Source organism: Myotis nattereri (genome assembly GCF_964212035.1).
Source record: "Myotis nattereri genome assembly, chromosome: 8".
In the NCBI taxonomy this organism is placed as follows: Eukaryota; Metazoa; Chordata; class Mammalia; order Chiroptera; family Vespertilionidae; genus Myotis; species Myotis nattereri.
This window is the reverse complement of record NC_138083.1, coordinates 65,476,230-65,501,155: the sequence shown is the minus strand read 5'-3', so window position 1 is coordinate 65,501,155 and position 24,926 is coordinate 65,476,230. Positions and strand designations below refer to the sequence as shown.

Here is a 24,926-nt window from a genome sequence, read left to right as displayed (position 1 = left end):
ACACTGCACTGAGCACCACCCAGTTAGCTCCATAAATGGCACACTCAAAGAGCCACTCGGCAGGCACCAGAGCCCCGCGAAAGCGAATCCTGCTCCATGCAGTCAAACAGCATACAACCGCTCAACTGCAATGAAGGCCAGTCCTTACAGCCAGTCAGCCTGAGGGTCAATCCCTCCCACTGACAGGCCAACAGCAATCCAGGCTCAACTACAACAGGAAGGCACACACAACTCACACAGGGACACAACTGGAGCACCTGGCTCAGATGACCAGAAAGATTGCACCTCTCGGCCCCACAGGACACCTACTATATAAGGCCACTCCACCAAGACGGGAGATGTATGGAGTTTCCTCAAAAAATTAAATATGGAACTGCCATTTGACCCAGTGATCCACTTCTAGGAATATATCCTAAGAAGATTGAAGCACCGATCAGAAAGAATGTATGCACTCCTATGTTCATAGCAGCACAATTTACAATAGCTAAGATCTGGAAACAGCCCAGTAGATGAGTGGATAAAAAAGCTGTGGTATGTTTACCATGGAATACTATGCAGCAGTAAAAAAGAAGAATCTCTTACCCTTTGAGACAGCATGGAGGGAGCTGGAGAGTATCATGCTAAGTGAAATAAGCCAGTCAGAGGAAGACAAGTATTACATGATCGCACTCATATGTGGAATCCAAGTAACAAAATAAACTAATGAAGGAAGTAGATCCAGACACATGGAGCATGGAACAGAGTGTGGAATCTCGGAGGGAAGGCAGGGAAGGGTGGGTGGGAGGTAATCAAAGACCTTGTAAGCATATATGCATAACCCAAGGGCATAGACAATAGGGTGCTGAAGGCCTGGAGTGGGGGGGGGGGCCTGGAAGGGGTCAATGGCGGGGGGAAGGGGGACATATGTAATACTTTCAACAATAAAGAATTAAAAATAGCCGAAACCGGTTTGGCTCAGTGGATAGAGCGTCGGCCTGCGGACTGAAGGGTCCCAGGTTCGATTCCGGTCAAGGGCATGTACCTGGGTTGTGGGCACATCCCCAGTAGGAGATGTGCAGGAGGCAGCTGATCGATGTTTCTCTCTCATCGATGTTTCTAACTCTCTATCTCTCTCCCTTCCTCTCTGTAAAAAATCAATAAAATATATTTTTAAAAAAAAAGAATTAAAAATAAAAAAGACCAGGAGATGTAGCAGATCTACCTAATACATAGAAACAAACATAGGGAAGCAGTCATAATGAAGAGACAAAGAAATATGTCCTAAATGAAAGAACAGAACAAAACTCCAGAAAAATAACTAAACAAAATGGAGACAACCAATATACCAGATGCAGAGTTCAAAACACTGGTTATAAGGATGCTCAATGATCTCAGTGAGAGCTTCAACAAAAAGGAAACATAAAAATGGAGATAGACAAAACACTAAAAAGAACCAGTCAGAAATGAAAACAATAACTGACATTAGAAAGAACAACAGCAGATTAGATGAGGCAGAGTACCAAATCAGCAATTTGAAAGGTAAGGTAGCAGAAAACACCCAATCAGAACAGCAAAAGAAAAATGAATTTTTAAAATGAGGATAGTTTAAGGGACTTCTGGGGCAACATCAAGTGTAATAATATTTAATCATAGGGGTAGCAGAAGGAGAAGAGAGAGAACAAATATTGAAAACCTATTTGAATAAATAATAACTGAAAGAAATATACGTACAAATGCAGGAAGCGCAGAGAATCTCAAATAATATGAATCCAAAGAGGCTGACATCAAGACACATCATAATGGAAATGCCAAAGTTAAGACAAAGAGGATCTTAAAAGCTGCAAGAGAAAAGCAGTTATCTATAAGGAAGCTAGAAGCGCAGGCACCTTCTTAAAGGGCCAATGCACACTATTTCATTTGCAGCCACTCACCATGGGCTCTGGCAGAGGGAGGGCAGAGTGGACTCGAGCTGTTTGAGGAGAGTTCAGGCTTGGTGGCACTGGGGAGAGAGCTGAGAGGATAGCTACCTGGATCCCTGTACTGAGTTATTCCCCCATACTGCAAAAGCCATCTTTCTCAGGCAGACCTTTCCCATTCATGCAGCAGTAGCCTGGGGGGAAGGAATAGCCCGACCCTTTGGAATGCCTCTCGCCCAGCCTTGTGGAGTTCAGCTCTGACTACACCCAGAGGCTCATTAAGGTCAGAGACGTGCCTGGCCATTGTGGCGTAGTGGTTGAACGTTGACCTATGAACCAGGAGGTCAGGGTTCGATTCCCGGTCAGGGCACATGCCTTGGTTTGTGGGCTCAATCCCCAGTGTAGGAAGTGTAGGACGTGCAGGAGGCAGCTGATCAATGATTCTCTCTCATCATTGATGCTTTTCTCTCTCCCTCTTCATTTCTCTCTGAAATCAATAAAAATATATTTTAAAAATGTTCAGAGAAATGGATGTATGAAACAGACTGAGAGATCTTAGAGGGAAAGAAGGTGTGGGGGATGGGAAGAGATTAACCAAAGCATGTCCAGTGGACACGGACAATAGTGTGGTAAAGGCCTGGAGGGAGGTGGGGGCTGGGTGGATAAGAGGAAGTGGAGGAAATAGGGGACATCTGTCATACTGTCAACAATAAAAAGTAAACTTAAAGAAAAAAACAGACACTCCTCCAAAGAGGACATACAGATGGCCAGTACACATATAAAAAAAAAAAAATGCTCAACATCACTAATCATCAGAGAGAAGTAAATTAAAACTACAATGAGGTATCACCTCATACCTGCCGGAATGGCTATCATCAATAAATAAATAACAAGTGTTGGTCACGCACGATGTGGAGAAAAGGGAACCCCAGTGTGCTGTTGGTGGGAATGCAGACTGGTACAGCTACTGTAGAAATTAATATGGAGTTTCCTCAAAAAATTAAAAATGGAACTGCCATTTGACTCAGTAATCCCACTTCTAGGAATACTAGTATATCCTAAGAATCCCCAAACACCAACCAATCAGAAAGAATATGTGCACTCCTATGTTCATAGCAGAATTATTTACAACTAGAGGCTGGTGCATGAATTCATGCACCAGTGGGGTCCTTCGGCCTGGCCTGTGGGATTGGGCGAAACCATCTCTCCAACATCCCTCAAGGGGTCCCAGATTGCCAGAGGGCACAGGCCAGGCCGAGGGACCCCACTGATGCACGATCAGGGCTGGGGAAGGATGCGGGAGGTTGGGCAGCTGGAGAGGGACCGCAGGAGGCTTCCAGGGCGTGTCTGACCTGTCTCACTCAGTCCAATCAGCTGGACCCCAGCAGCAAGCTAACCTACCAGTTGGAGCGTCTGCCCCCTGGTGGTCAGTGCACATCATAGCGAGCTGTTGAGCTGCCTTAGAATTTCATTAGCATATTACACTTTGATTGGTTGAACGGCCAACTGGACAACCGGACATTTAGCATATTAGGCTTTTATTATATAGGATCGCAAGGTCTGTAAACAGCCCAAGTGTCCATTAGTAGATGAGTGAATAAAAAAGCTGTGGTACAGCCCAGCCAGTATGGCTCAGTGATTGAGCTTCACCTATGAACCAGGAGGTTATGGTTCACCTTTCTTACCATTTTGCAGATGGTAAAGTGGAGGCTCAGAGAGGTGTTACCTCTGGCACGAGGTCACCCAGTGACCAGCTCCTCTTGGGACCACAGCTGGGACTGAGGAGGAATTGGTGCCCACCAGGGGTTGTGGGAAAAGGAACTCCAAGTAACAGAGAAGAAACCTAGGCCTGTCTTATTCTAAGGCCCCTTAACTCAGAACATTCCAGAAACACTAGCCCTTGAGAAAGACCTGTCATTTCCTAGGCAGACCACAGCCTGCAGGAGTGTGGGTCCCATACCAGACTCTGGTGGCCAGTGGGTGGAGTGCAAGAGGAAGTGGGCACCAGAGAGAGGCCCAGAGTAGCTGTGGCCAGTGATTACAGGGCTGGGCCATCCCCACCCGGGCCCACCACACAGATCAGAGGAACCCAGGTCCACCAGGAGGGCAGGCTGGCCATGGAGGGGGGAACAGATGGGTCTAGGCAGGGGCTCAGAGGGGAATGCTTGAAGATCCCAGGGTCCAGCCCCCACTCTGGACAGCTAGAGGCTGGGGGTCTAGCGTAGGGACTAGCCTCAAACAGGGCCACCCTGAGGCCTCCCCCAACCTCCACTGCCATCACCTAACCCCCCTTCCCCCCACACACCTATTTATTTCCTCCCAGCACTTCAACTGGCTCCATGTCCCAGGGCCCCTCCCCAGGGCACTGTGGAGCAGACAGGCCAGGGAGAGCTAGGTGGGCAGGCCCCAGTCTCGTGGTCAGGGAGGGTCCTGGACCTAAGCCAAAGAACTCTGCCATCCAGAGCAACCACAGGCAAACCACACGGGGTTCTGCTTTGAAAAAAGGAAACAAAAATAGCAGGAGGTTATGGAGAGAAGAGGGAGAGGGCAATAGGAGGGAGGAGAGAAAGAGGAACTGGGTGCCAAGGACAGAGATGGAGAGAGAAGAAACTACACACAACGACAGAGACAGACTGGGAGAATTCCGGAAATCCGGCCGGCACCACGCGCTGTGCTCAGCGATTTGTGAACATTGAAGCTTTCTCCTATTGGGTGGTACCTATCATATCCCCACCTGACAGATGGGGAAATAGGATCAGAGAGGCAAGGAAACAAGCCTACGGCCTCACAGCAAGTAAGGGCCAGAAACAGGATTTTACCCCAGGCCACAGCATATGTGTGACCTTAAGCAAGCCACGCCATCCTGCCCTCAGGCACCCCCTCCACCCTGCACAAAACTCGATTCACAGCATCCACAGGCTGATGGCTGAAATGCCACACCAAGAAACCAGACAAATTGTCCATGCATGCTCACCCCCAAGGAAAGCCTCAGTCCCCCGCTTTACAGGGGAAGGGGGGGCGGGAGACTGGGGGCAAGTTGTTGCATGGGGGACTTGAGGCTTCACCATTTTGGGGAAACAATGGTGGTCCCAGTCTGGTAAGCATAGATTATGACACAAGGCTTCTGGTTAATAAGTTCTAGCTGGCTAGTGTTGCAAGATCAGATAAGCAGGAGCCACAGGCCTCGCTGCGAGTCTCCCCTAACCCATTCACTCCCCCTGATGACTTAGGCCTTCTGGGGTGACCTATGTGCCCCTGGGTCAGGGACATTCCCTCTGGTGATCAGGCTAAGCAATGAACACGTTGACAAACCCTTCATAAGTAAAAAGCAATTCTGCTTTTTTTTTTTTTTTTTTTTGGAGAGAAATAGTGATCTCTCCACTCCAATTTAAAATTCAGACTGCACGCTGAACTCCACCAACCACGTGGAATGGAAACCTATCTGATCAGATCATTCTTGGGCACCAGTCACATCAGCTCTGTCTCCAGAACCATCAGGAAGCCCCCCATTTCTGCTTCCTCCACAGTATCAGCCCAGGGCAAGCCCCGTCCACTCTGCTCAGGAAAATCACCAGTCTCTTCAACTGGCTTCCTATTTCTTCTTGTTCCATCTTGGTGATCTTAAAACCTACGTGGCTTCCCATGGCTATCAGTAAATTCCATTCCTTCCCAAGGCCCTCTAGGCGCGTCTCCCACCCTCCCCAGCTCTCTCCTCCGCTGCAGCCACACTGAACATAGCAGGTGCGTCCCCACCTTTGCACTAACTTTTCCTTCGACCTGGGAAGCTCCTCCAGGGAACATTTTAGGGGAGATACTGCTTGCTGTTCAGATCTCAACTCAAATGTCTCACCCACATCAGGATATTTCAGTCTCTCCTTTTTTTTTTTTTTTTTAAATTCTCACCTGAAGATATGTTTATTGATTTTTAGAGAGAGAGAGAAAGATCGATGTGAGAGAGAAACATCCATCTGCCTCCCATATGAGCCCCAACTGGGGATCGAACCCGAAACCTAGGGCTGTGCCCTGACCGGGAATCAAACCCGCAACCATTTTGGTGTACAGGCCTGCAGCTCCCAGCGTGGCTTGTGGAGGGGCCCAGGTCTGGACAGCGGTGTCCAGCCACAGAGGGAATGGTGTGAGTGGCAGGGTGAGCTGCTGAGCACTGAGGAGGCCTCTCCAAACCCTGGCCTCCAGTCCAGAGGCAGTCAGGGAAGGGTGAGGTGGCAGGGAGTGGGGGTGGGGGAAGAAGCCCCTCACCTCGGGAGGGAAGGAGCACATGCCAGGCCGAACCAGGACAGGGCCATGGTAAGGAGGCCCGAGGCCAGGCACTTCCTGTGTGCCCTCATTCCCCTCAGCAGAAGCCGGGTAGGAAGAACTCGGGCACTCCATTACAGATGGGAGCCCTGAAGCCCTCAGAGGGGGGAATAGGTCGCCCAGCAGATAAGACTGTGGATGACCTATCCTATACCAACCTAGACCCAGCCGGGGTCCCCCATGGGTAAGTGCTGCCCCCCGAACAGTCTCCTCAGCCTCATCACTTAGGCCACCCTAACCCCACTGCCCAGCGGCCCCTGCCCACCCTGGGGTGTGGAGACCCTGTCTGAGAGGCTCCAAAAGGGGACTCCAAGGATTTTCACAATCCACCCCCCCACACACACACATTCACACACTCACACTCACGTCAGGAAAGGCAATCAGAGCCAGAGGTCAGGAGAACAAGCCAATGGCTGGGCCCCTCAAGCCCAGGACAGACTGTGCAGCCAGCAAGTGAGCCATCCACACCCATCCCTCCACTCACTTCTCTGGCATGTTGGTCCTGTGAATGGGTGGGTGAGAGGGTTTGAGGAGTTCATACAAGTGAAGTCTGGCACAAGCCGGCCTGGAGCAGGGACTCCACACTGCGGGGTCCTGGCTGGCTGCCTCATTTCCACCAACCAGACCATGAGGCAGATGCAAAGGAGCCCCAAGTCCTTGTCAGTGTGAACTTCAGGTGGAGCAGGGCACCCCAGGCAGCACCCTGCCAGTCACACAGAGGAACCAGCTGGGGATGGAGGGGCATCAAACTCCCTCCCACGCCAGGCGCTAAGGGGGTGGGGCGAAGTAAAGGAAGCTGCCTTCCCAGGTGGGCCAAAGGCAGCCCCCCACCCGCCACTGACCCGGGTCGCTAGGCACAGGCTGGCAGGCCCTAGCGGTCCGCATCCCGGGCGCTTGGAGACCACTTCTCCAAGGAAGGAACACCTTGCGGGGAGCTGGGGCCACAGGCGGGGCATCTAGAACCTTTCTGGGCCCACTCGCCCCTAGCCCCTAGCCCAGGAGCAGACAGACAGCAGGTGCCCCCGGCCCAGCTGGCACTCACCCGAGAGTAGGGCGCGGGTCGCGGCGCCCAGGAGCAGGAGCGCAGCGCTCAGACACGCGGCCGCCAGGGCGCGCCGCCGCCAGCAGCGCCTCCCCATCCTGTGCCAGCGCTGCAGTCCGGGTGTCCCGCGGGGCGGCGGCGCGCCCTGGACCCGCCCCGGCTGCCCCGCGGCCCATACCAAAGCGCGCGGCACGGGGGTGCGAGGGCTTTCTCGCGCGGGTCGCGGGGCCACCGGGAGCGCGGCGCTGGCCCGGAGGACCGCAGAGGTGGGCAAGGGCAGGTCGGCCGGCCTCGTCCAGTCTCCATGCCTTCCCCTTCCCCCCACCCCGCCCACCACATAGACACATAATCGCTGTCCACGGGAGGGTGGATCCTAGGTGGAGGGAGCCCTGTGGCCCCTTCTCCTTTTGCTGTGCAAGCCAGGGATGTCCGGGACTCTCCAGGAGTCCTGCTTCCCAGGATCAGTCCCTTCCTTCCCCCAGGCCACGCTGTAGCCGGCTTTCCTCGGGTGTCTCCAGGTCCTACCTGAGTTCTGGCTCATGCAGGTCCCAGCTGGACTGAGGCAGGAGAGGTGAAGGTCTGGGTTCACATCCCCAGGGGCAGGAGGACCCCTGTGCCTCCACAGCTGCTCCAGACTCCAGCGAGCACTCAGCACTTGCTGAGGCCAGCGGGGAGGCTCAGTGGTTGAGCGTCCACCTGTGAAGCAGGAGGTCACGGTTCCATTCTGGTCCCGGCAGGTTTTGGGCTTGGTCCCAGGTGGGGGGTGTGCAGGAGGCAGCCAATCCATGATTTTTTTTCTCATCATTGATGTTTCTATCTCTCCCTCTCCCTTCCTCTCAGAAATCAATACAAAAACAAACAAAAACTTGCCGAAGACTCCTGGGTGTGAGGGAATGAGAGTAAAGTCCGGAAAAATAAACCAATCCAGCTAGCCCTGTGGAGTGAGGAGCCCAGGACTGTCCCCTGGGTCTTGCCGCCCAGAGGGCAGGCTAGCAGGGGACCGGAGGAGGCAGCTATGTGCACTGGTGTATTCCCTTGAGCTAATACCTAGCAGTAACTGTGTGTGTGTGTCTGTGTGTGTGTGTGTGGGGGGGGGGGGGGCGGATACTGCAGTAAACTCCAGTTTTTTAACAGCTCTTGAGAACTCTGGTGACTCTAAAGCCTGCTGGTACCACTTATTGGCTGTGTGAGATCAGGAAAGTCGCCCACCCTCTCTGTGTCCCACTCCCTGTACGATGGGATAGTGCTAGGACACAGATCATCGTCTTTTGAGGACTAAATGAGATACAGGGCATGTTTGAAACAGCATCTGGCGCTCAGTGACTGCCATCTAAATACAATATCTTAGCGATTATTAACTGTTACTGCCTGTTTCTACCAAGTTACAGTGATGATATAAAAATTCCTTGGCTCATGACAACATCAAAAAGCCCTGGCCGGTATGGCTCAGTGGCCCGCACATGGAAGGGTCTCAGGTTCGATTCCTGGTTAGGGGCACATACCTGAGTTGCCTGTTTGCTCCCAAATCTCCCTCCCCCCCGCCTCCGCCGCCCCCCCCCCCCAAGAAATTTTAAGAAATTCCTTCTTATTACATATATTTAAGTTTTAAAGATCTATTTAAGGAAGCATATCAAGTAAATAATAGTTATTTTAGCTTAAAGATAGAGCTCCCAAGGATGATGATAGGTGTCAAATAGAGGGGTCGGAAAACCAGCTCTCTGATAAAACCAGAAGCTTTTTATTATGGTTTTCCAGACAACTTGGACAGAGAGCCTTAGGGAGCATCTAACTCACCCTTGGGCTCGCCCGAAGTCAAGGCTGCTGTTACTCTGGACCCAGAACCCAGAGATTCTGGATCACCCACACCCCCAGCAGCCCCCAGATCTAATAATCTACACCTGCATTCTCTGTAAGGAGTCCTAGCCCCTGGGTCCTTAGGGCGAATCTTTGCCTCCTGAACTGCCACCTGGTGGCCATAGCTGAGAACAACATCTCAGCCCATTTCTGTTCAGAAAAATCTGTGCAGGCACTCGGCAGAGTCCCAATGTTGGGTCTTTGGGTGGGAGGGTGAATATGCCCTCCACAGCTTGCCTGGGAAAGCGCCCTCTGCAGCCTCTGTCCTCTCACAAGGGCTCATATTCACTCATTCATTCATTCATTCAACAGATACTGATTGCCCACTCTATGCTAAGGCACCAGTGGCAAGAACACTCTCTGACCTTGTGGAGTTTTCAATAGAGATGGGGAGAGCATAGAAATAGGAGTAAATATCTAAATTATGGCAGTTGGTGTCCTGACCAGTTTGGTTCGGTGAATAGGAGCGTTGGCCTGCAGACTGAAGGGTCCCAGGTTCGATTCCAGTCAAGGGCATGTACCCTGGTTGCGGGCACATTCCCAGTAGGGGGTGTGCAGGAGGCAGCTGATCGATGTTTCTCTCTCATCAATGTTTCTAAACTCTCTATTCCTCTCCCTTCTTCTCTGTAAAAAATCAATATAATATATTTAAAAAAAATAAATTATGGCAGGTGGTAGATGGTGCTGTGAAGAACAAACGCAGAATAAAGGGATGGGAAGTGTGTGCCACAAGGGTGGTAGTGGCAGACCTCAGGAAGACATGACATTGAGCAGGGATGTGAATCAGGTGGGGAGGACCGCGCAGGCATGGCGGCAGGGAGGAGAAGCTTTCCCGGCAGAGTAAAGGCCCTAATGGGGATCCTGATGCAGTGATCCAGTTGCTGTTGCTAAGTAACAAACTGCCCTACAACTTAGCAGCTTAACCAAACCATTTACATTTTGCTCACAATTTTGTGGGTCAGGAATTGGGGAAGGGGCTCAGTGGGTGCTTCCCACGAGGGGTCTCCTGCTGGCCCCGCTGGCTTTCCTTGAGGCTCCCTTTCACATGGAGCTCAGTGGGCGGGGGACCTGAGTAGCCTGGGGTCCCGAGTGCCTGGGGCTGGCTTGCAGTGCCTGCCTGCCTCTCTTTACTCCTTACTAGTTTTAAGTTTTTTTTTTATTTGGTTTATCCAAGGATTAAACTTTAAGAACACCAGAGGTTTTCTTTTTTGTTTTTAAATTGAGGGGCTATTCACATAACAAAATGAATCACTTTAAAGTGTGCAATTCAGTGGCATTTAGTACACTGACAATGTTGGAAAACACCAAAGAGTCTTTCCCTCCCATCCTCGCCAGTTCCTGTGTATCCCTCAGAGATTTTAATTTCCTTAAAATTTCTTTCCTTTACATTTAGTCCTACATACATTACTGTGTTCCTTGCTTTTTTGATAGTGGCAACAATGAGAAAAATAACAATATTTTATTCTTATCTGGTGCTTATTCTGTGCCAGGCACTATTCCAAGATCTTCACATGTATTATCTCATTTAATCCTCAGATGCATCTCATGAAGCAGGAATTGTTACTGCTTTTGGTTTACAGGTGAGGAATCCGAGGCACAGACAGGCTAAGTAACTTACCCAAGTACGCACAAGCTAGGAAGTGGTATAGCCAGGGTTTGAACTTCCTTGTTGGCCATACTTAACATCTGTGAGATCCTCATTCTTTGAAATAGCTTCTACAATTAAAAAAAAAATAAACTCTTCATTTGGGGACACATAGTTTAACATGAAGTTGTTAGAAAGAAAACAGAGAGATCCCATGTGCCCTCTTCCCCCAGTGATAACCTCTTGCAGACCATATAGTGCAGTGTCACAGCCAGGTCATTGGCATTGACATAACCCACTCATCTTATTCAATACAATGCTTAAATTTTTAAAATTGGTTGCAAACATTTAAAAGTCAGGAGATTTCACAAAAACGGTTAGATTTTTGGCTTCTCTTGAGCCATCAGACGAAGAAGCCTCTTCCAGAAGCAAGTCCTGATGGGAGGTTTCAGGACAGCTCGTTAGTCTGGTCAGGGAGTGGGGTGTGGGGTGGGGAAGAAAAAGCTACCATCCAAGGGTGTGGTACTGGGAGGGGGGATGCAACTCAGCCCAGTCCTGCTGGGAGACTGGGGACAGTGCAGAACACTCCCCAGATTTATTTTCTACCCACTTACACACCTCGGGGAGAGAGAGCGGAGGGAGCTGGGGTATTTATCCAGTAATGTCCCCTCTTTCCTGTCGCTTCTCTAGCCCTTCCAGCCCACCTCTGAGCTGGATGAACATGCCCTAAGCCACCAGAAGCAGCCCTCCAGCTGAGAGAGGCAGGCGCTGGCCGCTGGCTGTCACGTTGTGTGCCGTGCATGCCCTGAGGGGTGGAGGGGTGGGAGGCAGTGTCTACAAAAGAACTGCTGCTTCCAGGACAGCAACAGTGCCTGGTGCTCAGTCAGTCCTGCTCAGTCAGTGCTGCTCCAAAGACAGAGCGAACGGATGAATGCTGGAAAGCAAACGAAAGCGCATTTCTGCTTGCTGGCTCTTCCAAGCAGCCTGAGGACCCCAACAACAGCCTGCTCACCCTGAGCCAGAGCCAGATCTTTGAGTTCCGAGGGTTTAAGTCCTCGCTCCACCCAGGACTAGCTGGGTGGCCTTGGGCAAGTCCTACCACCTCTCTAGACCTCAGTTTCAGCATCCGTTAAATGGGACAGCGAAGCCCACAGGCCCTGAGAGTGCGAAGTGAACTGGCTGTGAGCTGGCTCACCTGTGTGCTCAGAGAGCTGTTGTTCTTTCCACCTTCCAGTGTAGGCTCTGCGCTGGGTGCTTGCATAACCATCGGTGACTCCTGCGGCCTGAGTGGTTAATTACCACCCACTTGCGTAGATTGGGACACGTCCCAAGGCCACGGGGCTGGCCAGGCGCTGAGCTGGATTCACAGGACCACCAGGATTAGACGGCAGTCACTTCCTGGCTGTGTGAGTGAGACGGGCTTCCGTTTCCCACCCATAGCACAGCGCTAAGGAGGAGCACTTTCTCGCAGTCGTCAATGCGACTGGGGATGAGGGCCATTCCCTGGCAGGCCCTTCACACAGAGCTTTGAGAAGGGGGGAAGCAGCGTGCACTGGAACGGAAGCCGAGGAGGGTGCACCTGCTGTTGGGAGGGCTCCTGCCAGGTTTGTCACCCCCCCCCCCCCCACACACACACACACGGCAGGGAGAAGGGGTAAAAAGGACACTACTTTCTACACAGACCCCTCACTTGGTGCCAGGTTCAATATCAGGTGGCTCCCCATCATCAAGACACAAACCCCAACATCGCCTCCCTGGTGTGACTCTCATTAGGGTCCCACCAGCCCTCAAAGTCATATCCTAAAATCACAACCCACTCAAGCCCCACTGACTGAACCCCCCCTCCCTCAGCCATCTCCCTGTATGAAGCCTGCCTCTCCCCAGACCACTGCCGCTCCCCCCTCAAGTCAGCCTCGTGGCCGGTGACTCTATGACCTACCTACCCATGGCTCCTTCCATAGGCCCAGGGCCCAATGAGGGGCTGGAGGAGGTGGCTCTGGGGCTGGAGGTTCCCTCCCAGCTGGACCTTGACTGCCCAGTCTCTCCCTGGCCTCTCCACAGAGCCAGCCTCCTCCCCAGTCTCAGCAGACATGTCTAGCCTCCAGGAGCTGTGCTCTGGCCTGCCCCTGCGGCCCCTCCCAGAGAACCGGGGACGTTGGGCTGGGGTACCCCATGCCCCAGTCAGGACCCCTGGCCTCAGCCCTGCCGAGGAGCAGGTAAGAAGTTGAGCCCCATTCCTGCTGGGACTCTTTTCCCTCTGGGGGGGTTTGGAGGGGGTATCCCCTACTTCCTCCTCTCTCTGCCTGGGGTCTCCAGGAGCTTCCAGTGGGGGTGGCAGTGGGGTGGGGGACCCATGCGTGGTCGGCTCCAAAACACTATATCCCTCATTCTCTCCCCAATGGCCACCCTTGGGTGTGGGATTATGCTCCTCATTTACAAGGACCCCGAGGCTCAAGGTCAGCCAGCCAGTAAGGGATGGTGCTGTGCCTGCCTCCTTCCAAGGAGGACGGGGCCAGTGTGCAGTGTCCCAAACGCACGGCAGCTGACTATGTACCTTCCCGACCCAGACACACACGGAACTTCGACGTTCTCCTCTGTAGTAGGTCAGCTCTTGTTTCATGTGGGGACTCCCTCCCCCCAAATCTTCAGATGAGTTTTCAGCTTCCTGGCTGGAACCCTAGTGAGGGCGCGTGGGAGTCGGGGGATGGCTGGGGGGGTACTGGTGCGAGCAGGTGGGGAGGCCAGGCACCCCTGCTAGGCCTCCCACAGTCCCTCCAGCCAGCACGTCAGGCAAGTCACTGAGTGTCTGGGAGCCTGCTTGTCTCCTCTGTAAGCTGAGGGTGAAAATAATTACACCACAGGGGGTGGAGGAGGCCAACTGACATCAAATACACGGCTGTGTAAATAGTTTTTCCTATGTTTTCTTTACTCAAGAACTTTAGGAACACTGGGGGGAAAGTAGAAAATATTAAGCACGAAGATAAAGAGAGGAATCGCACCACCCCATCGGGGATAAGGACTGCTATGCTTAGGGCGGCTGCCCCTACACTTCCTGCCAAGTGCCCCCACAGAGGAGGAAACAGGGCGGTGAGGAAGGTGGGGGTGGACTGGGGCTGGGCACTGAGGGCCAGGCTGGGCGGACAGGTGTTGGGGAAGGGTGGGGGTGGGGAGCTCCGCCCCTCCCCACCTCCACCCCCACCCCCAACCCCACCCCCATCAGTCTCATCCTTGGCCTATCTGGCCTAGCTCAGTGAGGTCAAAGCAAGGGTTCATGTTTTCTCCCACTCAGTCACCTCCCTGCTGGCCGCCAGGGCCTTCACCTTTGACCAAGAGGGCCCGAGGGCGCCACCACCTGCATCTCAGGCGACACCGTGGTTATGTGCTGGCAGTCAGCTTCCAGGGTCTCTGCCTTGAGGAGGGCACCTGGATGCTGAGGAGCAGAGGTCAACTCAGCTTTGCCAGTGTCCCTTGCCATTTGCTTGAAGGTCACAAAGCCCTTGGAGTGGGGCGACTTGCTGGTCCTGGCAGTTTGAGCTGTTGAAGGGGCTACATCTCTGGTCCGGTTGCCAGGGTGAGCCAGGGTGAGCCAGCCTTCAGCTGGTGCCTGTGAAACAATAAGAAATCATGTGTATTTACCTCTGTCCCTCACCCCCACTGCTAATGTTTGATTTTAGATCCCAGTTCCTGACACAGAGCTCCTAACGCAGTTGGGATTTCCTAGGGATAGAAGCTGGGAGCGTCTTTTGTTCTAAGGAGGTGGGCTCCTGGATGCGGGCAGGTCACCAGAAAGACCAATCCATGATGAGAAAGGCTTGGAACTTCAGGCTTACCCCACATACTCCAGCGAGGAGAGGGCCTGGAGAATGAATTAATCACTACTCAGGCTGGAGCCTCCATAAGAACCCCCTCCGTGGGGAGTGGGTGGGGTTTGGAGAGGGCTCAGGAGCTCTGAAACCCTTCCCCAGACCTTATCCTTTGTATGGTTCCATCATCCGTATCCATTATCACCTCCTTTATTACATAGCAAATCAGTAAGCAGTGTTTTCCTGAGTTCTGTGAGCCACTCTAGCAAATTATCAAACCCTTGGAGGGGTGGTGGGAACCCTGATCTGTGGCTGGTCGCTCAGAAGGAGGGTGACAGCCTGGACGTGCGATTGGCACCTGAAGTGTGTGTGGGGGGGGGGGGGGCGGGGGCGGGGGGGGGTGTGGGGGGGTGGTGACAGTCATGTGGGCTTCAGTCCTCAACCTGTGGGGTCTGTGCGGACTCCAGGTAGACAGTGTCAGAGCTGAGCTGAATCGGAGGGCACCTGCAGGTGTCAGAGACTTTGTCAGTGCGGAAACCGGCCCATCGGTTGGTCGCAGCGAGGCTGTGTGACTCCGGGGAGGGGGGAGGGGGGCCGTGGGGGCGGGGGCGGGGGAGAAGCCGGCAATGTTCTGCCGGTTCCCAAGCCCAGTACCAGCTTCGTCAGCAGCTCACGCTATGCCTTCCCTTTGGCTTATTTTCTATATTTTTATTTAAATGTGTTTCTTTGACGTTTGACATTAACTTTGAACGGTGATTTTGTGAGATAAGCAAGTGAAATATTATAAAAGTATAAGTTCCCCACTTCACCTCCCTCAGTCACCCCTTTTTTTGGTGTATCTTTTCAGCCACATGTTATGTACATATATGGAGGTGTGGGCCCTTAAAAATACAGTGGAAGCATTCTATATATGCTGGTTGTTGGTGGTGGGGTTTTTTTTTTTTTTGATTGTTCGTTATTGGTGTATTTATTTATTTATTTTTTAAATATATTTTATTGATTTTTTACAGAGAGGAAGGGAGAGAGATAGAAAGTTAGAAACATCGATGAGAGAGGAACATCGATCAGCTGCCTCCTGCACATCTCCTACTGGGGATGTGCCCGCATCTCAGGTACATGCCCTTGACCGGAATCGAACCTGGGACCTTTCAGTCCGCAGGCCGACGCTCTATTCCACTGAGCCAAACCGGTTTTGGCTATTGGTGTATTTAAAGTCCCCATTTTTAAAACTGTTTAGTAATATTTCATTTGGATGATTTACTCTTTGCTCCCCTTTAAGTAGATTTCTCTATTTAAATACAGAGTGTTGCTCTGTGTATGACACTTTAGCCACCGTACTCTCTGCGTGAGCACAGGACAACTTCTTCAGCGCAGAGGCAAAGGTAGTCATAGACTAGGACCAGTCCCTCCGTTTGAAATGTCTCCAGCGCCCCCCCCCCCCTTTGCCATATGTGATTTCTCTTACTGACCTTATCCCCGCATTCTGCCCTCCCTGAATGGGCTCTGCTGGGAATCAGACACCAGTTCCGAAGACCTCACACTTGCATCCGGGTTCCCATCACTATCCTGAGCTTCTTGGGTGTGGGGCTTTGTTGGACTCATTTCTGCATCTTCGGTGACACCAAATGCTTGTTGAATGTGTGGATAAGAGTATGTACCTAGTGCCCAAACCAACATCATACACGGGTCCTGCAGGCAGGAGAAACATAGTAGGACCTCTTGGAGGAGGTGGTCTTGGCAACGTAGGCAAGGTTCTTAGACTGGAAAATCTGAGGTGACCGTTTGGAGACAAAGGGAGGCAGTGAGTGAAGATGCCAGGACTGGCCTTCCTAGGGCATATTAGGGGCGGAGGAGGCCGGTGTAAGCCTGAGCTGGGTGCAGAGCTTGGAGAGCCAGGCCCAGCCTGATTACAGAGGACCCTGAATGCCAAGAATAGTGTGGATCTCATCAGATGAGTAATGGGGAGCCCATGAAGGTTCCTGAGTGGGGAAATGGCCTGCTGCTTAGCAATACTCTTCTAGAGAGTATAGCGTTTCTACAGAGTGCCCAGAGGGGCAGGTGGGCTGAGGACACATTGGCAGCATGGAGGGCCATGAGTGTGGGAGATGAGCATTCCGATAGCTGGGACTCACACAGCACACATGTGTATCAGACACGGTGCTAGGCGTGTCCGTTCAGTTAGTCCCCAACAGAGCCCGATGAGGTGTATGCGGTCATTGCACTCATTTTGCAGAGAGGGATTGGAAGGTCAGAAAGGGGACATATGCACGTGCTGTATAACAGATGCCCTGGTGCCGCCTGAGGCATGGAGAGCAGCCCAGGCCTGTGGCAAGACCTCGGACAACTCATACAACCTTTCTGAACACCATTCTGTCATCTTCATGCTGAGAACTGCTCCCCGTCAGACACGTGGAGTATTGGATCTGGACCAGCAAACAGCTGCTTTTTAAAAATTTTCACTCAACAAATAATTATCACCTGCTTGTTATGTAACTCTAGACGCAGGGGATAAAGTTATTAAACAAAAATGGAATAGAAGACAACTTTCCTAAACTAAGTACAAACATGAAATTGCAGATAAAAAGACATAGGTTATCCTTGGAAGTAAAAAACTGATTTAGAATAGTTGACATGAAGACAAGTCTAGGCTAAATTACAGAATAACAAAAAATTCAATGGTGATAAAATGGAAATCTTATACAAGGGGGAAATAGGCAAGTAATTTTTGTGCTGCATTTAGGATTCGGGAAACTGCCAGAATCCCCTTTGTGTTAGTGGTACGCGTGCACGAACACTCCATCTCAGAACAGATTGAATTTCGCACCGTCCTTAAATACGTATCATAGAATGGCTGAGTCATTTCTGTCAACGGACACAATTTAAAAGTCATTCCTTTTGACAGGAACCTTTGCTGTGTTTTGAGTGATGTGGTTATCTGGACAACGTTGCAGAAGCATGTGGCGCAGTGAAACGGGGCCTTCGTTACCTAGCGCCTTAGTAAAAATACCGCATTTAGCCCCAGTAATGAAGCCTGCATCTCTGTGAGGACAGTGACCACAGGGTTTCAGGCTGCAGCTGCCCCTTAGCAGGTTATGAAGTCAGGGAAGGGCGTTGCAACCAATATTCATTATAGAATGAAGTAAAAGAAGTTAGAATAGGATAGAATAGTAGGACCCTTGTAGTAAGGTTAAGTCTTGTTTGGAGTATGTGTGGTATGTGGAGTATTTGGGTGTGTGTGTGTGTGTGTGTGTGTGTGTGTGTAATATAACTTGCTTTTGAAACTTTTTTCTTAATGCCCATGTTCCCTGGAAAGCTATGATTAGAAGCAAACAAACAACCTTTGTGCCGATGTGGAAAACACTCAGAAAGTAGCCCAAGCCCCACATGCACAGGTGAGGGCACAGGCCTGACCTGCAAGGGTAGCCGCTGTCCTGACTCCTCGCAGCATTCCTTAGCCACACCTGCTCTTGAACTGTGTGCGAGGAGTTAGGGCCTAACTGTTAGGCAGTCCTGTACATCCCTTTTGTGTCTCAACATCAACACAGCGGGAGATTCATCCCGGCGGCTGCATGTGCTTGTGCGTTCATTGTTCATCCTCCTTGCTGTCCTGTAGTGGTTCCCAAAGTGGGGTCCCCTGACCAGCAGCAGCATCTGGCAACTTGCCAGAAGTGCAAACAGAGCCTTTGGGGATGGGCCCAGCGCACTGAGTGACCTGAAGCCTGCAGGCCTTGAGAGACTCCTGGGGGAGCCCCTTCTTAGCCACGGTTCTGAAGGGAGAGACTCATATTTCTGATCAGCTTTTGTTTTCCAAGAGAGAAGGGATTGCGTGCTTTTATTCGATGTGAAAATTAAATGAGGGAATGTCTCTGCAACCCCTTTCCAGATTCCCAGACTCCCTAAGTTGGCATTTTCTTCCCTGCCTGCTCTTGCCCTCTCCTTCTCTCCCTCCCACCCCACCCGCCCCTCTGGCCCCGTGTGATTCACTGCCCAGGGCACACTGGACATGCTGTCCTTCCTTTCCCAGGCCTCTGCCCTCGGCCTCCAGGGCATCTGTGTTCCTGGCTGGGTTCCCAGCTCCCTGTCTTCCTGGCTGGTAGTTCTGCCCCTGCCCAAATGCCGGTGTCCTCCCAGTTCCCGGCCCTTGCTTCTTCTCCGGTCTCCTCTGCCTTCCGGTGTCAAAGCCCCTGTCTTCTCTGAGTCCCTACCACCGCTGCCCTCAATAGACATGTGTTGAATGAATGCGTAAAGAAATTTACCACATGCAGCTCCTCATCTCCTTTCACCTCCAAGTGTTAGATCTCCAGTGTTTGTGTTAGAGGCACCTCTCAGACACCAGAGAGGTGTTATCGACAGCCCCCCAGCCCCGAGTCGGAGGGAGAGGGCTGTCCACAACCTCAATTCTTGTCTTCTCATATAAATGGATTTAAATGAGAGAACTCCAGGTGACTGCAGTGTGATGAAGCCAATTTTATTAAAGCAATTAAAGCAAGCACCTTTATTTACGAAGCAAGGCAAGCAAACTGCCAACTTGATCTTGCCAAGCCTTGAGACTGCTGGCTTTTCTGCCTAGGGAGTAAAACTGCCCTTTCCCTTTCCTCTCCCCATCTCCTTTCCTGCATTCTCTGCGCCCCCTGCGGCTCTCCTCCCCTGGCTGGCCCTGAGGGTGGCTTTTAACCATTGCTCTCAAGCGTCCTTGGTTGGGGGAAGATAATGGCTTGTTAAGTACAGGCCAGCTGCAAATTGCCCACACCGGGCTTGTTTTAACTTTCCTGTCTCAGTTTCCCTATTCCACTTGCCTAGAATTTTCCCAGCGTTCCACTGCCCTGTAACAATCGGGGGAATAAATGGCCTCAGTGTCCAGCCAGACACCGGATGTCACCTAGCGCCCCCCCTACTTCGCCTGCCTCCACATTCAGGCTCCAGTCTGGGTGTTCTAAGGAAGAGAGCTGTGAAATGGGTCTGCCAGGACCCTGGCCCTCCGTGAGCTTAGCAAGACAGATTGTAAGCAAGGAAAGAAACAAACACATCGTCGAGTGTCCGACAGTGCAAAGCTGCAGAAGGAAACAAAGGCGGGAAGAGAGGCTGGGAATCAAGAAGCCTCTGAGTAGGGGCTTCTGAACTGAAACCGGAATGAAGGAAGGGACCCTCCAAGAGAAAGCAGAGTGGTGACGGGGTTCAGGCAGAGGAGGATAGGTGCAAAGGCCCTGGGGCAGAACCAGCAGCAGCAGGGCTCTCTGGAGAAGAGTGATAGGGCTGGTGGGAGCAGGGGAGTTTGGGCTGCTTGCCCTTGTTGGATAAGGAGCCCTGAGAAGGTTTCTCCTGTTTCTGGCTCTAGGCTCTGTCCTGGGCCTCCCCGATCTGGCAGGATCTCCGTCCCAGAGGGCAGGTGTAGCCTAAGGCTACCTGGAAGCTGCACTCGTGGAGAGTGCTTCTCTGCACTCACACCAGGTGTGGAGAGCGGCTATAGTGTTTGGACAGGTTCAAGCCTCCGACTAATGAGAGGGCACAGTCCTCTCATGGCCACGTGCAAGTCCCAGCTTGGAGGGCAGAGCCCTCCCAGCACAATTATAGCCAACAGCTGTAGTTGTGAGCTTGAACCTATGGTCCGAACACGTGGCCACACATGCCTGAGTGATGTGGGCTTGATAGAGTTCAGGTGCATGTAGTTGAGTAGGATCGAAACCCACGAGAATGTTGTAAACATCTTGACCACGACCTTCCTTTGCCTCGTGGAATCTGGCTATAAAATAAAGACACGGCTTCTAGTGCGTGGCGCTCTCTCTCCATCAGAGAAACAGTGTCCCACCGAGACCCAGCTTTTCTTCTCTTGTCCGTCTTTCCTCAATCCTTCACCGCCCCCACTCAGGCTCACCCTTGGCCATGCTGGCGAGGCTCAACCAGGAACCTATGTGCTCCTGTCAGGTCTATTCTCACTCCCCTTGATTCTGCATCTCCCACTGTGACCACAAGGGCAGGACCCTGTCTGGTCCTTGCATGGAATTAGCAGCCTGGTCCCCAGTGAGCAAGACTCTTCTTGGAAAGGCTTCATGTGGGAGGTGACATTGTAGATGGGCCCAGGGTGACACCTAGGCAGTCTTGGGGTGGCTAAGAAACTAAGTCCACTTAGTTTTCTGAGTGGATCAGGGACAAATCCAGGTTAGTGGGGGGGTGGCTCATCATGGGAGCCTCAGGGTGCTCGGCCCGTAGCCCCTAACCCTGATGCCCCTCACCACTCTCCTCCTCTAGCTGGCACTAAGGAATGCCCTGCGCTACTTCCCCCCAGACGTCCAGAAGCTGCTGGCCCCCGAGTTTGCCCAGGAGCTGCGACTCTATGGGCACATCTATATGTACCGGTTCTCCCCCCACATAGAAATGAGGTGAGTGCTGGCGGGTGGAAAGAGGGATCGTGCTGGAGGTCAGGAACCCCAGAGAGTCAGCAGGGAAGGGGAAATGGAGGCTGTCCACACTAGGAGGCCCATGGCTTGGCGTGCTGAGCCGATGCCCCTCACACAGAGAGAGGGGGTGGCAGTGTTGGCATCTGTGGGGGTCTGCAGCCTAGAGCTGGCTGAAGCCCCCAAGACTGACCAGAAGGTGGGTCCCTCTGGTCCACTGTCCTGGGCAGTCAGTCCTAGGTAAGTCTGGACCCAAACTGTATACAAAATGCTCTTTTAAGCCCCATGTTTTGTTGTCTTGCCAGAGGCATGGAGAGGCGTAGAGGGTGGCTCTGCCAGTGTCTTCTGACAGCTCAAGCTTCCCATAGGGCTTGCAAGCTGAATTGTCCCTGGCACTGGAGGCCTGGTGAAGCCACGGGTGCTGGGCCTCACCCCACATTGCATAGCAGGGAGGACCTGCCTATCACAGCTCCCAGGTGCTGCTGCCCGCCCTGGTATCCCACTGAGCATCCTTGTTCTTGGATAGGCCCCAAACCCAGACTTGTCTGGGACCACCCCAGGGAATGGCATGAACCCCAAAAAGCAGGAGCCACGCCTCTTCATTCCTGCTGTGGCCCGCTGCCTGACACCTGCTCTTGAATTGGTGCCCAGGAGCACAGGTGGTGCCCAGGAAAGAAGGAAAGAATAAACGGCACCCAGAGGAGCGGCTTCTGGAAAGTAGACATCAGCTTTGCTTCCAAGTTAGCATTCTCCCGGTTGGAGCCTGCGAGAAGGGAGGAAGGGCAGCCTAGGGTGGGTGGGGGCCAAATTCCCCACACCTGGAAGGCTGGGGGGTGCAAAGCAGGAGGCGGGCACCAGAGCCAGCTGGCCTTGGTTCCTGTTGGGAACCCAGCCAACTTCTGCAGCAGGATGTGGGGTCTTGCTGTGCACACCTGTGTGCCCTCCCACCGTCACCCTTAGCACCTGGACTCCCTTGCAGGGCCTACCCAGTGCAGCAGTACCCCTGCCGGACGAAAGCTGCAGCAGCCATCATGCACATGATCATGAACAACCTGGACCCTGCCGTGGCCCAGGTAACCCCAGGGGCGCCGAAGCGGGGGCAGCGCTGTCCAGTCGAACTGTAACCTGAGACACGCATGCAATACATTTAAGCTCTTTATTTAGAAATAATGATGGAGTTCCCAGAAGTTGTAAAAATAGTGCTGAGAGGACCTCGTATCCTTCTCCCACTGTCTTCCCCCCCACCCCCCACCCCCGCCCACAGCACCACCACTGGGACATCAATACTGGTGTCATAGAAACGTGTAATTTTACGTTTTCTAATAGCCACACGAAAAAATAAAAAGAAACAGATTTAAGACTGAATTTTGTTTATCCTGATATACCTGAAATATCATTTTAACATGTACTTAGTAAAAACATTACTGAGCCCTAGCTGGTTTGGCTCAGTGGATAGAGCATCGGCCTGCAGACTGAAGGCCGATTCCGGTCAAGGGCACATGCTCGGGATGTGGGCTTGGTCCCTAGTAGGGGGCATGCAGGAGGCAGCCGGTCAATGATTCTCTCTCATCATTGATGTTTCTATCTCTCTCTCCCTCTCCCTTCCTCTCTGAAATCAATAAAAAATATTTTTTTAAAAAACCTGATCACAGATGGACCCCTGGCGTTGACTCCAGGATGAGTTCCCAAAGCAACCCCAGACCCAGCTCTCCCCTCACCCAGTCACAGATGGACCAATGTTCCCTGGGCTTCCCCTCCGGCATCTCCCCTGGCCCCCACCACTCTTTCTTAAAGGGCCATCAGCCACCTTGCCCGTAGAGCCCAGTGCAGGGTGGGGGCCCTCCCTTCCCAGGCCACCATCTCAGGTGACACCATGTCTTCTCCAGTTTCCCCAGGAGCTCGTGACCTACGGAGGAAACGGACAGGTGTTCAGCAACTGGGCTCAGGTATGCTGGACGATGAGCCTGGCCCCCAGGCCTGCCCCCAACCACACCCTCTGGTTGGAAGGAGGCTTCAAACCCAGGGCTCAGGACTCAGGTCTCCACCTGCCTGATGCCTGAGATCACAGCTGGAGACACTGTGGGGATGTTGAAGGTCCGAGGGCAGGAGTGGCATTATTGCAGGCACCAAGGGGGCCTGGAGGGATGGGGCGCTGGGCAGAGCCGCTGAGCCTGGGGAGCCCTCAGAGCCTGGACGGTGGCTTGGGAACGCCGTGGGACCCCCACTTACAGAGCCCTCCATGCTGTGTTCTCTCCTGCAGTTCTGGCTGACGATGTCCTACTTGTCACAGATGACAGAGGAGCAGACCCTGGTCATGTACAGTGGACACCCACTGGGCCTCTTTCCGAGCAGCCCTGGAGCCCCAAGGCTGGTCATCACCAACGGGATGGTGGGTCCTGGGCAGCCCGCACGGTGCCAGCCGGGCCGGGGGCCGCAGGGAGAGCCAGGTGTCCCTGACACCCACTTAGCCGTCGCTTCCAAGGGTCGGTGTTGTCCTAGCCTTGGCTCCGCCCTCTCTTCCAGGTCATTCCCAACTACTCCTCCAGAGAAGAGTATGAGAAGCTCTTTGCCATGGGGGTTACCATGTAAGTCTCTATTTCAGTTGCTATTGTATCATTCCAGTAAATATCATACATTTCCACTTGTATTATAGAATGGTATAGCAATATTAAATACTATTTTGAAAAATACAATCACAGCACTATAGCAGTTTCATATTTACATATTCCCTAGTAGTTTTTTTTTTTTTTAAGGGAGACTGTATTAATGCATTTTGGGGTAATTAAAAAATAAATTTTAGGCGCTCTCCCTGATGCTGTGCCTTCTCCCCCCAGCCCCCACCCTGGCTTTCTCCTATACTCTTATCATTACCTTCCTCACTCCCCAGCTCTAAGGGCCCTTCTTTTGACTCTATAACTCACTTCCTAAGCCCATTTCTTCTACAAATTACTTCTTATACTTCCGTCATTTTCTAAATAAATGTTCTCTTATAAAAAAAGAAAAGCCCTGGCCAGAGGGGTTCAGTGGTTAGAGCACTGGCCTGCACACTGAAAGGTCGTGGGTTTGATTCCTGTTCAAGGGCTTATACCTGAGTTGCAGGTTCAATCCCTGGCCTCTGTGGGGGCATGTGTGGGAGACAACCAATGGATGTGTCTCTCTTACATTTCTCTCTCTCTCTCTCTCTCTCTCTCTCTCTCTCTCTCTCTCTCCCTCTCCCTCCCTCCCTCGCTCCCTCCCCCCCTTCTTTCTACTCTCTCTAAAAAAATCAATGGAAAAAAATCCTCGAGTGAGAATTTCTTTAAAAAGTAAATAAATTTAAAAATGAATTTTAAACCATCCAAAGTGGGTGGCTGACACCGGGCTCACTGCCCTGCTTGCCCTCTCTGTGGTCAGGTATGGCCAGATGACAGCAGGCAGTTATTGCTACATCGGTCCCCAGGGAATCGTCCACGGCACAGTGGTGAGAGACAGGGTCATGCCTGGCATCGGGGTGGGAGGTGGACATGCTGGGAGTGGACAGTGAGCTCCCACCCCCTTCCCTGCAGCTCACTGTACTGAATGCTGGACGGCGGTACCTGGGCGTCGAGGACCTGGCTGGGAAAGTCTTTGTCACCTCTGGACTGGGTGGAATGAGTGGGGCTCAGGCCAAAGCCTCTGTCATCGTGGGGTGCATTGGTGTGATCGCAGAGGTGAGCGGAAGTTGTCCCATGAACAGCTCCCCTTCCCCACTGAAGGCCTGGACTGTAGCGGGGACATAACAAATGTCTGCGAATACATGAACATAGATTCCCCCAACGCAGACAGCTCACAGTCAGCGGGGGAAGCAAATGCGTTGCCCATCAGTGGGGGGGAGGGGGGCAGCCGCTTTTTCTCAGTGGCTGTCCCAGCTTTCGTTGGTAGTGCCGAGGACAGGAAGGGAAGTGGGAAGAGGAGGTGACTGGCTCTAAGGAAAGCCTTGGTGATATCCACCTGTGTGCTTTGCACTTAGTTGATATTAAACCCGTGACATACACAGCTGTACTTGTTAGGAGCCCATTTGGC

General features: G+C 52.4%; 1 protein-coding gene across 1 annotated transcript in view; it reads left to right on the top strand.

Annotated features, from left to right (window-relative positions):
* Window positions 1-12,780: 12,780 nt before the first annotated feature.
* UROC1 (urocanate hydratase 1) overlaps window positions 12,781-24,926 on the top strand; it is a gene marked incomplete at both ends in the record, with an annotated part of 34,009 nt that continues 21,863 nt past the window's right edge. The window contains 8 exons of the mRNA XM_081097611.1: window positions 12,781-12,906; window positions 20,740-20,870; window positions 21,865-21,958; window positions 22,772-22,831; window positions 23,146-23,274; window positions 23,409-23,470; window positions 24,279-24,345; window positions 24,431-24,574. Coding sequence (XP_080953737.1) covers window positions 12,781-12,906; window positions 20,740-20,870; window positions 21,865-21,958; window positions 22,772-22,831; window positions 23,146-23,274; window positions 23,409-23,470; window positions 24,279-24,345; window positions 24,431-24,574 — 813 coding nt within the window. The remainder of the gene's footprint in view (window positions 12,907-20,739; window positions 20,871-21,864; window positions 21,959-22,771; window positions 22,832-23,145; window positions 23,275-23,408; window positions 23,471-24,278; window positions 24,346-24,430; window positions 24,575-24,926) is intronic.